Source organism: Dendrobium catenatum, unplaced genomic scaffold (assembly GCF_001605985.2).
Source record: "Dendrobium catenatum unplaced genomic scaffold, ASM160598v2 fragScaff_scaffold_1417, whole genome shotgun sequence".
Lineage (NCBI taxonomy): Eukaryota > Viridiplantae > Streptophyta > Magnoliopsida > Asparagales > Orchidaceae > Dendrobium > Dendrobium catenatum.
Genome location: NW_021319879.1, coordinates 791,805 through 806,017, shown reverse-complemented (window position 1 = coordinate 806,017; position 14,213 = coordinate 791,805). Strand labels below are relative to the sequence as shown.

General features: G+C 35.2%; 1 protein-coding gene across 4 annotated transcripts; it reads right to left on the bottom strand.

Annotated features, from left to right (window-relative positions):
* Positions 1 to 2,647: 2,647 nt before the first annotated feature.
* On the bottom strand, positions 2,648 to 10,975 carry LOC110111607 (xyloglucan galactosyltransferase KATAMARI1 homolog). Of its 4 annotated transcripts, none has more exons than XR_003702678.1 (3): positions 10,815 to 10,973; positions 8,777 to 10,684; positions 2,648 to 3,111 (listed from the first exon to the last, which is right to left on the bottom strand). XR_003702678.1 is itself a non-coding variant. In XM_020843550.2 (2 exons), exon 2 carries the CDS (start codon positions 10,544 to 10,546, stop codon positions 8,837 to 8,839), a length of 1,710 nt encoding a protein of 569 aa, XP_020699209.1. In that variant the 5' UTR covers positions 10,547 to 10,620; positions 10,815 to 10,975; the 3' UTR covers positions 8,546 to 8,836. The 4 variants fall into 4 exon arrangements, 2 of the variants coding, with proteins under 2 accessions (XP_020699209.1, XP_020699207.1); XR_003702679.1 differs by lacking the exon at positions 2,648 to 3,111 and adding an exon at positions 3,367 to 3,681; XM_020843550.2 differs by lacking the exon at positions 2,648 to 3,111 and having other exon boundaries at positions 8,546 to 10,620; positions 10,815 to 10,975.
* Between the last annotated feature and the right edge of the window lie 3,238 nt (positions 10,976 to 14,213).

Here is a 14,213-nt window from a genome sequence, read left to right as displayed (position 1 = left end):
TGTTATTAAATTCAAATATAATTATCTATTCTATGCACACTGAATAATGAAAATGATGCTCCCCATATGCTCTTATTTATGCTAATGATAATTTTTATGATCTACTCTTAAGTTTTATTTATGCTCATTTATTAAAAATAAAAAATAAACGTTTCAATAAAAGGTAGGACAAATTAATTTTATATATTCATCTAACACATAAATATTTATGTTTATCTATATAACACCAAAATCTATAAATAATATCCAAAAAAACATTTATATTAATTTTTCTAAGATAAAATACATATTTTGCATGCATATATTTTCATGTGAACGCAATCGGATTGGCCACATCATCCAATACACTATGCATTGGGTGACATGGTGCATCCGGATTCACCTCCGGACATATTCGGATACCGCACAGAATAATCTCCTTAGAGAGAAATTATTCTGTGCGGAGTTCGGATGCAGAACGTCGTTTGGAGATCAACAAGAATGCATCACATCAACGGTACCGAGCTGTGATATCGAACAGTACCGAGCTACCGAGTGAAGGGGTGACATGACATATTTTAATTGATCTCCGAACCGTATCCGCACAAAATAATTAATACTCCTTGGATAGACAAAATATCTAGTACTTTCAAGATTGCTACATGCCAGTTCCAATTCCAACAAAGATCTTTATGATATCTGTCTATCGTTTCAACTTGGGCAATGAAATGCTTTCCCTAGTGAACCGCATAACAATTCCTTCGCTCAGTGCAGTACAGCCGATCACCCTTAATAATTGAGACACCAGCTTTTTATAAAGATGCTTTCAGATTAGAGAGATTATTCTGTGTTGTGTTCGGAGGTCAATTCGGGTGCGTCATGTCATTCAATGTACTGTGTATTGGGTGATCTGACACGTCTGAATTGACCTTCAGATACATCTAGACACCGCACAAAATAATTTTTCTTTAGAATGACGGTAGAAAAAATAACTATTTTTAAAAGCTGTTATAAAATGTGATTTCCAAACATATTTTTTTTTAAATAATTAAAAATAATGATCAAATAAAAATTATGTTGCATGATGTCCCAAACAATACCTTAATCAATCAATAAATGTTTTCTCTTTTATTTTCATATACTATACTATTGTTGAAACTGCCGGTCATACATTGCACGAGAATCCTGAACTAAATACTAAAAACTGGTCTCCTATAATCCTAAAAGTCTAAATTTTATGTTTCATTTGCGACATCTTTCTTACGACCAGATGTATGTTGCGACATCTATCCATATTCAAATCATCCAATCTATCAAACATGTCAATGAATTTGATGGGAGATTGAAATGGTTTAGTTCCCATAAAAATTACACATGCATTCATATAAGTACAATCATATAAGGCATGGTCAATAATGTCATATCATGATTCAACATATCAACAACATGAATAATATCGAATCTTTATCTATCTTCATTGTGTACTGTTAAGAATCAAATTCTCATTTAAATCTAATTTAAAAAGATCATTTTTAATATTTTCTAACCAAGTCTTTTTTAGTCTAAATTCAACGGACCGAATAACTTAAACAAACATTGATCGTATGTGCATTCGTCTAAAGAGCAAAATATATGTATTCGTAGTGTTAGTGTGAAAACATGAGGGAGCATCAAAATGATATGCATACAAGGAATTTTGATAAACAAGAAATATAATAAACACACAAACACTCAACTTCCGTTGAATTTGAGTAGGGGTGTCAAAATCAGGTTTCTGGTTGAACTCAGAAATAACTCGGATTCAAACGGGTTGACCCGAACCCGACCCGATTTTGAAAACGGGTCGAAAAACTTTATATTATCGAGGCGGGTCAGGTCTAACCCGAAACACACAAACTTTGACCCGAACCAAATTTATAAACCCAAACCCAATCCAATTAAGGTTCCACAATCACCGAGCATTTAATCCGGCAATGAAGCCATCTTATTAATATGAATTCGACTTAGTTAATCTACCTATAATATCTCGACATTTTAACAAATATCTGATAACACATTGAATCAACAAAAATTCAATAAAATTTCAACCAAAGCAGAAGCAACATTCGGTTAAAATCCATAATTTAGACATCTCCATCCAATACATAATCAAATGCGCACACTCAATTCAAGCAAGCTTTTCGAAATTAAAACCTAGTAAAGAAAAATCAGCATACATAAACATACAAAGTAGAAACAAAATTATCAAACTAAAGTTTTGTATGGAACGGCTTTCTTTCAGCTTCTTAAAGCAGCTTTTTAATACAAAAACTAAAAAGTTGTTTTAAGAATCAGTAAGAAAGTCGTCCCAAACGAAGAATAAGGCTTCGTTTCGGACGTCTTTCTTTCTGTTTCTTAAAACGGCTTTTTAATACAAAAATTAAAATTTTTATACTAGGAAGCTGCTTTAAAAAACAATAAGAAAGCCGTCCCAAAATGAAGCCTTTGGACAGTTTTTTAGTACAAAAATTTATTGAATTAGAAAGCTTTATACTAGAAAACCGTTTTAAAAAGCAGTATGAAAGATGTCCCAAACGAAGCTTAAACCAGCTCATTACAGCAGGAAATGTCAACTAAAAAATAACTCAAAAGTATTACATATGCATAAATAATACCTGTTATTTTCCTCAGACGAAGGTCTCTATCACGACTGCCTGAACCCTGCAACACTCTGTCCGGATCCTCCAGCAATGTCTTCTTGTCCTTACACTGTCATTGGAAAATTTTTACCTTGTTTCCAACTTGGCTCAAACAGAAACATTAATCAGTTGTTAAGTAGCATTTCATTTGATTCTTCATCACACAAAACTTGCAAATTCCCCTAGTCCTTGACTTTTTTGTCCTTGACCTTCTACAATTCACTCGGTGCGTAGCATTTTACTTTGCCATAATTCTTCTCATTCCCTTGTAATTTGCACTCTTTTCAGACCTATCTGCATGCGAATCAACTTTCACTTGCACTATTAGGATTTACTGCTCCTTTATTGCTTACCTCTAGATACGTTTCCCATATTACCTTGCATTGCCATTTCTAATTGAAATGGATGTAGAATTTCTTGGAATACCCCACTCAAATTGCATCAAATCCAACACCTGATAAGCAAGGAAATCCGTGATAGGAAATATTTGAGTTCGCAAGTAATCCAAGAGGAAAATTTTTGAGTTCGCAAGCAACCCTAGTAATAATTGGTCAAAACTGTGGAAATAACACCAAAATCTGGGTGAAATCAACCCAAAAATGATAGAATGCAATTGTGGAATCAAAACAAAACAAACAACAAGCAAGATACAATTGATCCTCAATTCGAGAGGAGGATCCTTCTCTCCCAATCTCTAGACGATGAGTCTAGAGCAGAAGACGCCAAGGAACTCCAAGAGAATAACTCAAAACATGCATGCCCTAACCCTAGCCTCTCTATGTTCTTTAAGTACAATTTTTTCCTAATAAAAAGCTTCCTAACATAAACCAACTTCAAATTTACTTCCTTAAGCATTAGCCGCTCCTTCCTCTTTCTAATTGCCGCCCCATGGGGGGCCCACCATGCTTGGGAGGAACATTAAGGAGGCGGCTTAGGCCCCCTCCTATAAAATTGAACAGGCCCCTCCTGAGCCGGTTTGGTTGGTTCGGTTCTCCCTAGAACCGTAACAACCTGTTCGCTGGACCTGAATAACATATACAATCAAATCAACATCATGCCATCAGACTGTTTTGCATTGAGATCATATCATAGCATGCAATGGAAGGATTTTTTTTTAATATTATTTAAATAATTAGCATGCAATGGAAAGATTGATATTTAGTCCTACCCAGTTTCTACTACCACTATAAGGATCAGCATATGGCTCTGTGATAGATCAAAGATAATCTCCCTAATCTATTGTTTCAATTGATAGTTCTTATCCATAACTCTAACCTATTACTCAAATCCATCGTTCTAAATCACTACTCTAATGCCAATTTTACTATAACATATCTACCAAATGCAGCCCCCACACTGTAACAGATCTTGTCGAAGAAATGTAAGCTTTGAAGGTATAACTCATCACCCAAAATTCATGTTGTTAAGGCTTATGAAGTGTCCAAGAAATGCAAGCTTTGAAGCGTGAAGCTTAAACTACATCAATATATATATATATATAAGCACTTGAGCTTAATTTACATCAATATATATTTAATTATTGTTTATAGTGTTACAAGGTATAATAGCCTTAACTTTTAATAAATTATATTATATATGAATATAAATTTACACACACACACAAGAGTTTAGAACAATAAAATTTAAATAAATTAATGATAAATTTATTTTTATGTTGAGAAATTAAAGTTAGAGTTTCTTAGAGCTGCAAGTCATCTACAATACTACAAAAGCTTGACAAGTTGAATGACTAGAAAACGCATTCCTAAAAAGTATGTTCCTCAGAAAAATAAATTCGGAAAAGAAATAATAAATGAATAGAGAAGTTTATTAAATAGAATGAAGTATGTACCTACCTCGAAATGCCAATGAGAAACATTCATTATGATTCATAAATGTAAGCATTCGAAGGCTAACCGAAAAGTGCAAGCCTCTTAAGTTTCAAATTCATAGCTTTGAAGTGTTTTTCAAAAGCTTCAGCCGAAGCACAAAAGAGTGACCTTTGAATCAATTTTTATCAACATATCTTCATAAAATGCATAAAAGATGTCCATAATTGATATTCATCTGTGACTGTTAATTTGAAGCACAAAAAGATAGAAGTCTGGCCTTATAATCAACCTAGCATAATATGACCAAACCAAGATATTACGTTGTGAGGAATAATAAATAACTGCTGTATCGACAATGCACGTAGTTAAACAGTACAAGTAGTTTAAAAAATGGTACAAGATAACACAGTCGAAGAATTTTATAGAGAGCAAGGTATTAGAATATAGATGACTCGGCAGTCAAATGAAGAGAAGTAGAAACATAGGGTTCGTTTGAGACGGGTTTTTTATTGCTTCTTAAAGCAGTTTTTTAATACAAAAATTTTATAAGCTACTTTAAGAAGCGGTAAGAAAGTTGTCACTGTCAAAATCTCAGTCATCCCTTGGCATTTGATCCCACGGTTAGGATGAGAATCCGTGGGAGGCTCACCTGGATCACCCCAATATCCTTCTATATTTGGGTAGCTAAATTAGGAAGGATTATATTGAGGCAATTATGTATCAATTAGAATTTATTTATTTATTTATTAAGACATCTTGTATAGATCTACAAATAGGGATAATTTTGTATAATAATTAGAAGGTATTTTTACCCTTCTCAAATTCTATGAATTCTAACATGGTATCAGAGCCAACGGCCTTCATTGTCGTTGTAGAATGATCGTAGATCATCGGATGAGGAAAGAAAGAAGTAATCGAAGCCATACCAACAGAAGCTTAACGCCGAAGCGAAGCATTGCTGAGGACAGACGCCGCAGACGAAGCTCCCATGCCGATGGAAGCTTCCCGATCCAAACGTCATAAATTCTTATCTGACATAAAGGGAAAGTCGTCAAAGGAGCGTAGCCACGAAGGAGCCGAAGAAGCGACGCTGGACCCAGAAGCCCGAAGCCTGAAACCGGACGGGCTGAGCAAACTGTGATGAAGTCAAAGGAAGGAAGGAAGAGGTGGGGCCTTGCAGGACGGACGGGCCGAGCAAGCCTCCTGCGAGACGGAGCCAAAGGAAGGAAACATCAAGACCTCACGGGAAGGAGCCGCCTAATTGCGAGCCAACTATGCAGAAGCAACAAAGCCTTGCGACCAAAGCCAAGGTCGCGGATGGAGCTCACGACGCGGATAGAGCTGACAACGCGGACAGAGCTACATTGCCTAGACGACGAAGCCGGAGCTTGCGAATGAAGCCAAAGATGGAGGCAGACGGAGCGTTACCAACAAAAGTTGAAGACAGACGTCGGTACGCCGAAGACAGACACCGCATAATCCACAATCGGTGTCGCAAGAAGCTGCCGACACTGCTCTCATGCCGACGTCGAAACCATTCTCCCTACCTGCTGCTCGATTCGAATTTTTTTTAACTTGGCTCAATCCAGTTTATTAAACCAAGCGGGTCGTTTTATTCAACCAAGAGATTTGAAAAAAAAAACCTTAAATCAGATTTAAGATCTAATTAAGATCTAATAACAGCCTTTATTGTTGATCAAATCAACATTTATTGCTACTATAAATATAGTCTTTATTGCTGAAAATCTAAGGAATACAAAATTCCCACCACCGGCCTTCATTGTCGGAATTTTGAGGATGTTCCCATCACCGGCCTTCATTGCTGGAATTCTGAGGAATACAAGTTCCCATGACCGATCTTAATTGTTGGAATTTTGAGGATAGTTTTCCATCATCGGCCTTCATTGCTGACTTTCTCTGGTGGTTGATATCCTATCCATAATCAATGCAGCTCTACCTCTAAGCAAGTAATTGCAAGCTGGTCTCCAGCATGAGGGGGGTTGTCAAAATCTCAATCATCCCTTGGCATTTGATCTCACGGTCAGGATGAGAATCCGTGGGAGGCTCACCTGGATCATCCCAATATCCTTCTATATTTGGGTAGCTGAATTAGGAAGGATTATATTGAGACAATTATGTATCAATTAGAAGTTACTTATTTATTTATTAAGACATCTTGTATAGATCTATAAATAGGGATAATTTTGTATAATAATTAGAATGTATTTTTACCCTTCTCAAATTCTATGAATTCTAACAGTCACAAAAGAAGCCTAGGCCAAGCTAACAACTAACAAGGTTTCAAGAATTTGTCGGACAATGCTAGCAAGGTTAAAAGTAATTTAAATGACTAATAGAGAGAATTCAATTATAACTATCACAATCTTGAACATCTCCTTACTTCTTAAATATCAATACCAAAAAATTTATTCTGTAATCATTTGACATCCTCTTAATAAATTATGTTAACCAAACTATTTTAATATCACTCATAACTCCCCAAATCTTTGCAGTTATTTCACTAGACCTTAAGCTATATCTTTAGGATCTTCTTTAGATCTAAAAAACTTCAATTTTTAAATCAATTCATAAAATATCTTATTATTTTGTTTATTATTGTCTGTTAAAATATTATTATCTTAAAACTCTCATTTAATAAATATACAAAGTACTATTTTAATCTTTCCTTTATGTATTCATCTTTATCTAACATCTTCTTATAACCGTTTCAAAAGCATTTAAGTTAAGCAAAGACTTTAGATTTACATCTCTTGCATTAGGTATTTTACGTTTCCTTTTCTTAATCCTTATTATCTATTCTATTTTATAATCAAAAATTTTTTTCTCACTACCTTTTTTGCAAAAATTTTAGCTTCCTTATGATCTGATGCCTAAATTATAGTTTTTATCTTTTGTCACTCTTTAAAATTACACTTTTGTCATTAAAAAAATTTTCTCTCCCTCTCTGCACAATAAGTATCCTTAATAATTTGTTTCATCTTAATGGAACTAGTCGTGTTATCCAGCGTCTAGTTTGGCTTAACTAAAAAATTTTAAATGCCTCTCTTAATAACCTATCTTGAAATTTTAATCTTTAAAGCCCGACCAACTTATAATAAGATAATTATTTTTATCATTTCCTTCTACTTCTTACTCTATATAATAGTCAAATTTTCTCCTGAAACTATCTTACATTCTTTGACAAAAAAAAAAAAAAAATCAGTACTTCTAAGTTAAAGAGTTACTCATTATAGAAACATTCTCGATCATGGTAAAACGATTCCAAGATCTAAGGAGTCATAAACCGCTTGATCCCAAATAAACCATTGGCTCTAATACCACTTAGTAGGAGAGTGAAATATTAATGCCCCAAATTGAGCTAAGTACATTAGTAAATGGACGCTCATCAACCTAAAAAACTAAGCCAATGGGCAAGAGCTACTACTATCATCTTAGGAACTCAACTCTCGTCTCGTTTCCGATGTGAGAATATTATGTAGTTTCATACTAATCTTAACATTACCTCTTAAAGCTCATCCTACTGAAAGATATAAACCCATTCAATAAGATTCAATGATCATATTTTCTTCTCACATATGCATTGTTAAGAAATCTAAATATATAAAATGAAATAGAGACTAAAAGAAAGATGAGTAAAACATCTTCTAACATAATCATAATGTACACTAATTTCACTCCGCTAAATAACACTGATGTTAACATTAACAAAATAAAAATTCACCCTATTTAACCCTACTTAGTAACATAAATGATCCTTGAAACTAATAGAATCATGCTCAGAGAGGAAACTACACAAGGAATTACAGTTAACATTGCAGCTATCAATCACAATTACTCTCTATAAAGAACATTTCTTGAATCTTAATTCAATCATAAATGAAGCATGCATATTTATTTTCTTACAGGTCATGCTGGTGCTATCTCCACTCTCAAACGAAAAGTTTATGTATTTGCATTGCAGTCATCAAGACAATATCATCTTAATGTAAGAAAAAAACCAAGCAGCTAGAAAAGCCATTCCTAAGTAGTCATATCTTCTCTGAAATATATCAATAACATGGAAAATAGGGGCAACATTTGCATTTCCATGACTCTATAAAACTTTGATGAAAATTACAGGCATCTTATTGAGATCAGTGTAATAAACAAAGCGATAGATATACTAACTATAAAAAATGAATTGATACAAATATGGATCCTACATCTATGGTTCAAACAATGATGCAGGTATGGATCATATAAGTGTTTAAGAATTTATCATGTTACCAAGTATCATGATGATACAAATTCATTTCTGCGCTTCAACTGCATTTCTCAGCCCAAAACTCAAGATTGATCCCGCTGTTCATTTTTCCATGAACTCTTTGCAGCTTCTGCAGATAAGCTACCAGAATCATTGTTAGCATCCTTGGGTTTTGAAAAGAAAGGATCCCATTCATGAGCTCCAACCGTCCGTTTTCCTTCCTCCAGCAAAGCATACTTCCAGCTATTCTCCTCCACAAAATCCTTATCTTCATGATTTTCAATTATGTCCTTACGAAGTTTTGTAACTTTGTTGATTACTGCCTGAACCGAAACATCAAAGGCATCCTTAAGGGTCTCCAATTTTGATCTTGGATCAGCATAGACAATACTAGGAATGAGGCTTATAACCGTCTCTCGCATAGTCTGCACAACATCTGGAGGAATCAGCTTTAGCCTTTCCTCTAAGCTAAGATTTCTCTTTCGAATGTCATCTTCTGGGATAAAAACAGAATATTTTGTATAATCCCTTGGAAGATGCCATGTATACTGTGTGTATGCTGAACCAGGGTGAAAAAAAACTGGTATACAACCAGCCAGCATAGAATCAAAGGCAGATCTCCTGGTATAGGAATCCCCCTGAGGTTGCAAACAGAACAGCGACCCTTGAAACATCTGCATAATGCTGCTAGGAGAGTGGCATTTGCTCTCTCCAAAATCACATTCCAAAAGTTTACAAGCCGATGTTTTCTTGCACTGGTCCAAAATTTGCCCTCTGATCGATTTAGGATTACCCGGGCGAGGTGCTCCGGCAAATGAGAAAAGCCACTTCCTCTCCAATTTCCTCATTCTATCCTGCCAGGACAACACATCTGAATCTTTAGCTGGGTGAAAATATGTTGGGTATGGTATCCCAAAATCATTGGCATTCCAAGGGCTTGATTCAACAACAAGCATAGACATATTCTTCGCCGCAGGCAAGAACAGAAGCTTGTTACCCCAATCAGAATCCGTATCCGACAACCTCCTGAAATCCCAAGTAATCCTCCCTGCAACCAAGAAATGGTCTCTTCCACCCATCACATTCCACTCAGGCCGTTTCATTAGCCAATTCACCAAATCGAGAGAAGCTGAATCTCTCGTTGATATGTTAAATCCCCAAAGGTACCTTGCTATGTCAAAACCTGCATAGAAGGGCACAAAAACAGCAGCAGCAATTGAAGAATCTTTAGTCAAGCACTCATACTGCTTCATCCTGTTTCTGAAAATCACATCCACTGCAAACTGGTTGGTAGCATACCATCCAGTGTTTGAGAAAACCCCTTCAACATTATCAAGTGGAGGTCCAAGACCGGCATTGCTAGTGAACTTGCACATGTTGGTCCAAAGGCTGAGTTTCCGGCAATCCCTAAGCATGTCTTCATTGAACCGAGAAGGGAGATCGTGAACATAGATGTACCTTCCGCCGCACGGATCGCTCTTGTTCTCGGCTGTTCCGAGGGCGCGCATAAATGGGAATTTTTTCTCCGCTGACATCGCCCTGGTATGTGAAATATGGTGCTCCATTGGATGGGTAACATGTTGCTCGGTATAAGATGAAGTTGAAGGGAACGAGACAGCTTGCATGGATTGGTCGGGAGGGCTACTGCTTAGCACAGCAAAGTGGAAGTAAAAGATGAAGAACCAGAACACAGCCGCCAGCGAGGCTAGAAAGCATACACGAGAACGAGGGGTCTTCCCGTTGGACTTCTCCATCTCTTCGGGGGTTGTGGAAACCGGTAAGCGCCGTCTCATTGGATTCTAAACCAGAACGAAAGCTCGTAGAGCTTCTTCATCAATCAGAGAATCAGATCCAAGAACCCCTAACCCTAGGGATCCACAAATCATGTCATAAAAGAAAGGGATTTGAATCCAAATCAACTTCAACGAGCCCTAGGAACAAAGTTGCTGATTGAGATCGAAAAATATCAAATTTCAAAAAATATCTACAGGCGAAAACGTATTCGAGAAGGAAGCATTGGTCGAATCGAAAATAAGAATAAGAAGGAAGGGGTGAACTTACGGAGAAATCGCTGAATTATGGCTTTTTCTTCATCGGATGATCTGCCAAGCAGCCGAAATTTGGAATTTAGAAGCACGACGGCTAGCTCTGCGCGAATATATAGTGGCTGAGAAGACGGTGGTGCGCCCGTTTTCTTCCCGTCGGTAGCCAGTTACAACGAACTGCCATGTCGGAGGAGACGGGGAGGTGCCGGTAACTGTACAGCTGCCGTAGCCGTGGCAACCGGTAAAATACTGTCTTAGGAGAAATTTAAGGCTAGCTGATTTTGCAATATTACATTCATGTTTTTTCTTTTGCAATAAATTAGGCCACATAAATATGAAAATAAGAAAAATACTCATGAATTTATGGGATGTTTATTTGGAAGAAAAGTAAATATAATTTAAAATAAATAAATTATTTTTTTAATTTTTTGGTATTTGATTGGATGAAAAATAAATTCAAGATAAAATAAAGTAAATGCAATGTATTATATTTTAGTTTATTTTTAGGTAAAACTTTATTATCCAATTTGAACGAAAATATCAAGTGCTTCTTTGACCTTTCACAGTTACCTTCATATCCACCACTTGCTACCAGTTGCTTGCCTCCACTGTTCGCCACGCTTCTTTGTCGTCTGTCATCAACCGACAACCTCAATTGATCGTCGCCCCATTGCCGATAGCTATAGCCCCGCCATCGTTGCCCTCTAACTACCACCGGCCACCCCAATCACAACCTTCTTACAATTTACATAACAATCAATTTATTTTAAACCAAATTAAAAAAAATAAATAGTTAAGTCTTACATTCATTTTTCACTCATGCGAACAGCTCCAAAGTATTTATTTTATATCGCATTTCTTTTATGTTATATTCCTTTTACATTGCATTTCTTTTCAGGCAACCAAAAAATTTCTTAGTTGATAAACATTTTAAAATTTATTATTAAAGCTTAAATTAAATTTTATCTATATTAAATTAATATTCTGATATTAATTTAATCAAAAATTTAATTATGAAATAGATCAAAAAATGATTGAAATAACTTGTCCTCATACATAGATAAATTAAATATGCAAAAAAAAAAATCAAAACTTTATATTTGCTAAATTAGTGTAAATAATTTATGGTGCATTTTATGAATATGACATCATACCATGTTAAATTAAAATTCAGTTGCATTTATATATATATCCCTTTCAAGCAAAGTCAACACTGTTTACAACAACTCTATAGAATAAGAGAATAACATGAATGAAATTAACAAGATTATGGTATACTCACCTTGCTCTTAACTAAGGTTTCGTTTGGGACGGCTTTTTTATTGCTTCTCAAAGCAACTTTCTAGTTAAAAGTTTTTAATTTTTGTACTAGAAAGTTGCTTTAAGAAGCGGTAAGAAAGCCGTCCCAAACGAACCCTAACTCTCCAAAGCACTCAGGCTTCGTTTGGAACGGCTTTCTTATTACTCATTAAAATAGCTTTTTAGTACATCATTTAAATTTTTTGTATTATAAAACTATTTTTAGAAGTAATAAAAAGACCGTCCCGAATTAAGCCTCAGTCAAAGGCTTAGCCAAGAATAAGAATCTATTCACTTGCATTTATTCAAGCAAATCAAAAACTTTGCTTAGCAAGTCGATGATTTTGATCGATTAAGGGGGAAAGAGCCAAAAGAGGTTTCATGCAATCCCTAAACATGTCTTCGTTGAACCGAGAAGGAAGATCATGAACATAGATGTAACTTCCGCCGCATAGATGAGGGCGAACGTAAATAATAATTTTTTTCTTCACTAATATTGTCCCGATATGTGAAATATGGTAATACATTCGTCATATTTGTAAAAGTTAAGTTGAGAGTGGTGTGACAGAAAATATGGAGAAAATCCAAAACAAATCATCAATGTCTCATATTGGATTTTTTATTTCCTCTATGGTGTCAAAATTAAGTGATCTTGATTTTTTGAGATTTATCTCATTGAACCACTCAATTTGACTATAAACATGCCAGATTTTAATATCATTTGGTCATCCAATTAATGCCTTAAAATTTCAATTATGTTTGAGGCCCTTGATTTAGCATTCATGCTCGGACTGGATTATCTTTGGGGCCGTTTGGTTCCTCTTATCGAGACTTCTAGTTGGACAATTAGTTGCTAAAATCGGAATTCAGATGATCATGAATTTAATTTTGAAAGTTTTCTATGCAAATTACTGCAAATTTCATGCCCACCAAGGTGATTTTGATGGCATATCAGTCATAATAATGATAAAGAAAGATATTTTAAATTAATTTAATATTGAGATATTTAATAGTGATGTTAATTTGTTAGTTATTTAATCTTGATGTGTTAATTACTTTGTTCTTTAATGGTGATGATAATTATATATATAGCTTTTGTAAATGTCTAAAAATTAAATTAACATTCTTATATATCTATAACTAAATTATAGAGCATGGATATTTTAATTCAACAATCTTGAAAGTGTAATAGACTTCTTTCAAGTTTATAATCATTAATAGATGAATTTCATAGTGGGCTTAATTCTATATTTTGTATAGGGGTGTCAATTCGGGTCAACGGGTTGACTTCGGATCGAGCTCGGAACTGACCTGGCACTGTTCGTGTCAACTCGAACCCGACCCATTTTTAAAATGGGTCAGCTTACCGGACCCGAACCCGACCCGATTCGGGTCCAGGTCAACCCGACCAGACACGAATGACCAGAAGTTGACCTAAAATTGCTAGTTTTCTGGTCAAAATTCGGGTCAATTTTCGATTTTCGGTTCAAAAACCGGTCAATCTCGGGTTTCCGAGTCAAATAGGAGTTTTCGTGTCATTTTCGGATTGCTGGGTCAACCCAAACCCGACCCGATTTTTAAAACAGGTTGATTTGTTGAACCCGAACCCGACCCGTTTCGGGTCCGGGTTGACCCCTAACCCGGATTTTTTCCGGTCGGTTTCGGGTCATGTTTCGGGTCATGTCAAAATTTGACACCCCTAATTTTGCACATGTCAATAATAAGCTTTTATTGTTTCGTTTGGGACTCCTTAAAACAGATTTTTAGTTTAAAAATTAAAATTTCAATACTAAAAATTTACTTTAAGAAACAATAAAAAAAAAATTCGTTCCAAACAAAACCTTAAGCTCTCATGTTCTAAGCATTGCCATCAAATCTAATTAATAGTAGATTTATATCAGGAGAATTTTGATGTAATCAATAATTTTAACCATCTTATGAAGTGTAAACAATGCTTATTAATATTTAGAGGAAGTACTAGTAGATTTATATATATAAAGAGATTTAGGCTGAGTTCCTATAATGATAGAACTGAATTATTTGCCCACAAAATATACGCAGATTAACAGTACAACATATCATAGTGAGCTAGCTGCCCAAATATCAATATTTTATA